At 36.3% G+C, this 1,105-nt stretch overlaps 1 protein-coding gene across 1 annotated transcript in view; it reads right to left on the bottom strand.

The window, feature by feature from the left end:
- dnah6 (dynein, axonemal, heavy chain 6) overlaps positions 1-1,105 on the bottom strand; it is a 58,295-nt gene that overhangs the window by 27,674 nt on the left and 29,516 nt on the right. The window contains exons 47-49 of the mRNA XM_020596207.1: positions 578-724; positions 366-439; positions 115-269 (exon numbers count right to left, since the gene is read on the bottom strand). Coding sequence (XP_020451863.1) covers positions 115-269; positions 366-439; positions 578-724 — 376 coding nt within the window. The remainder of the gene's footprint in view (positions 1-114; positions 270-365; positions 440-577; positions 725-1,105) is intronic.

The raw sequence follows: 1,105 nt of genomic DNA, 5'->3' as shown, positions 1-1,105 counted from the left end.
CACCTTTCATTTCACTATCTGTACCAACTACAGTAAAAATCCATTAACCATCAGCTAACAAGTCATCTTACAAAAAATCTGATAATTCTATGGTGTAAGTTCTCATGTATACACCTGGAGACATGCTCAATGGCATCCTGGAAGAAAATCAGCTTGGTCTCCTTGAAATAGGTCATGTTGTAATCATCAAGGTAGTCCTGGAGGACTGTCTGAATCTTATTCATGTCTGTCAGATCCTCATACAGTCGGTCTACTTTCTCTGCACCAACCTACAGGGATAATGAGATGAAGGGTAATATAAAAACTGAGAAATAAAACGTTTTCTGAACTACTCAAGCATTTTATATAAAAAGGTCAAATCTGACCTTGATGAAATCCCCAAATATGATAGGCTGAGCCACAAAGTATGAGGGTTCCAATTTAATGCTAAAATATTTGCCTGGCAGAAAGACAGACAAAGGCAAAAAGAGAGTTATTCTTCCAAGTGGAAAGTGGGTAGAACAACATTTAGTGGTCCAACATGTGCGTTTCAAACACTTTGAGTATTTAGCAAAATAAACCATGAGGGCAGTCTTACTGGCCATTTCACAGACAATGGTGTTGAAATAGGTCTTATCTTGATGGTTAATGAGTCGGTCGTGGAACACCCGCTGACACTCATGGCAGAAGAGACGGAAGATTTGGTTCTTGCCTATCACTTGACTTGGCTCACACTGCAATATACCTGAACATTAAGAGAGAGAAGCAAGTATAAAAAAGAGAATTGCTGAATTTTTCACCTTGAATATGATGAGAACAAAAAGGTAGGAACAAAAGATTAAAAATTCTCATGTAAAATAGTTCAAAGAAAAAAAAATACTCCAAAAGCACAGCAACAAGCTAAGGCAAGGAAAGAAATATGATGTAGACTAGATTAAATGATAAAACTTAAGATCTGTGAGTCTTTGTGTCTATGTGGGTCTGTTTCAGTGTGTGGAACAAGAGTGTCGATAGAGAATATAGACAATATTTCCATATCTGTTAAACAACAGGTTTTTGCTGCTTACCATACAAAATTCATGGTTATGAATACATATGAATTTATATAGTACAGAAGATAAAGTTG

The sequence above is a fragment of the Monopterus albus genome, unplaced genomic scaffold (assembly GCF_001952655.1).
Source record: "Monopterus albus unplaced genomic scaffold, M_albus_1.0 scaffold29.1, whole genome shotgun sequence".
In the NCBI taxonomy this organism is placed as follows: Eukaryota; Metazoa; Chordata; class Actinopteri; order Synbranchiformes; family Synbranchidae; genus Monopterus; species Monopterus albus.
The sequence above is the reverse complement of the archived record's forward strand: the minus strand, read 5'-3'. Positions and strand labels throughout refer to the sequence as shown.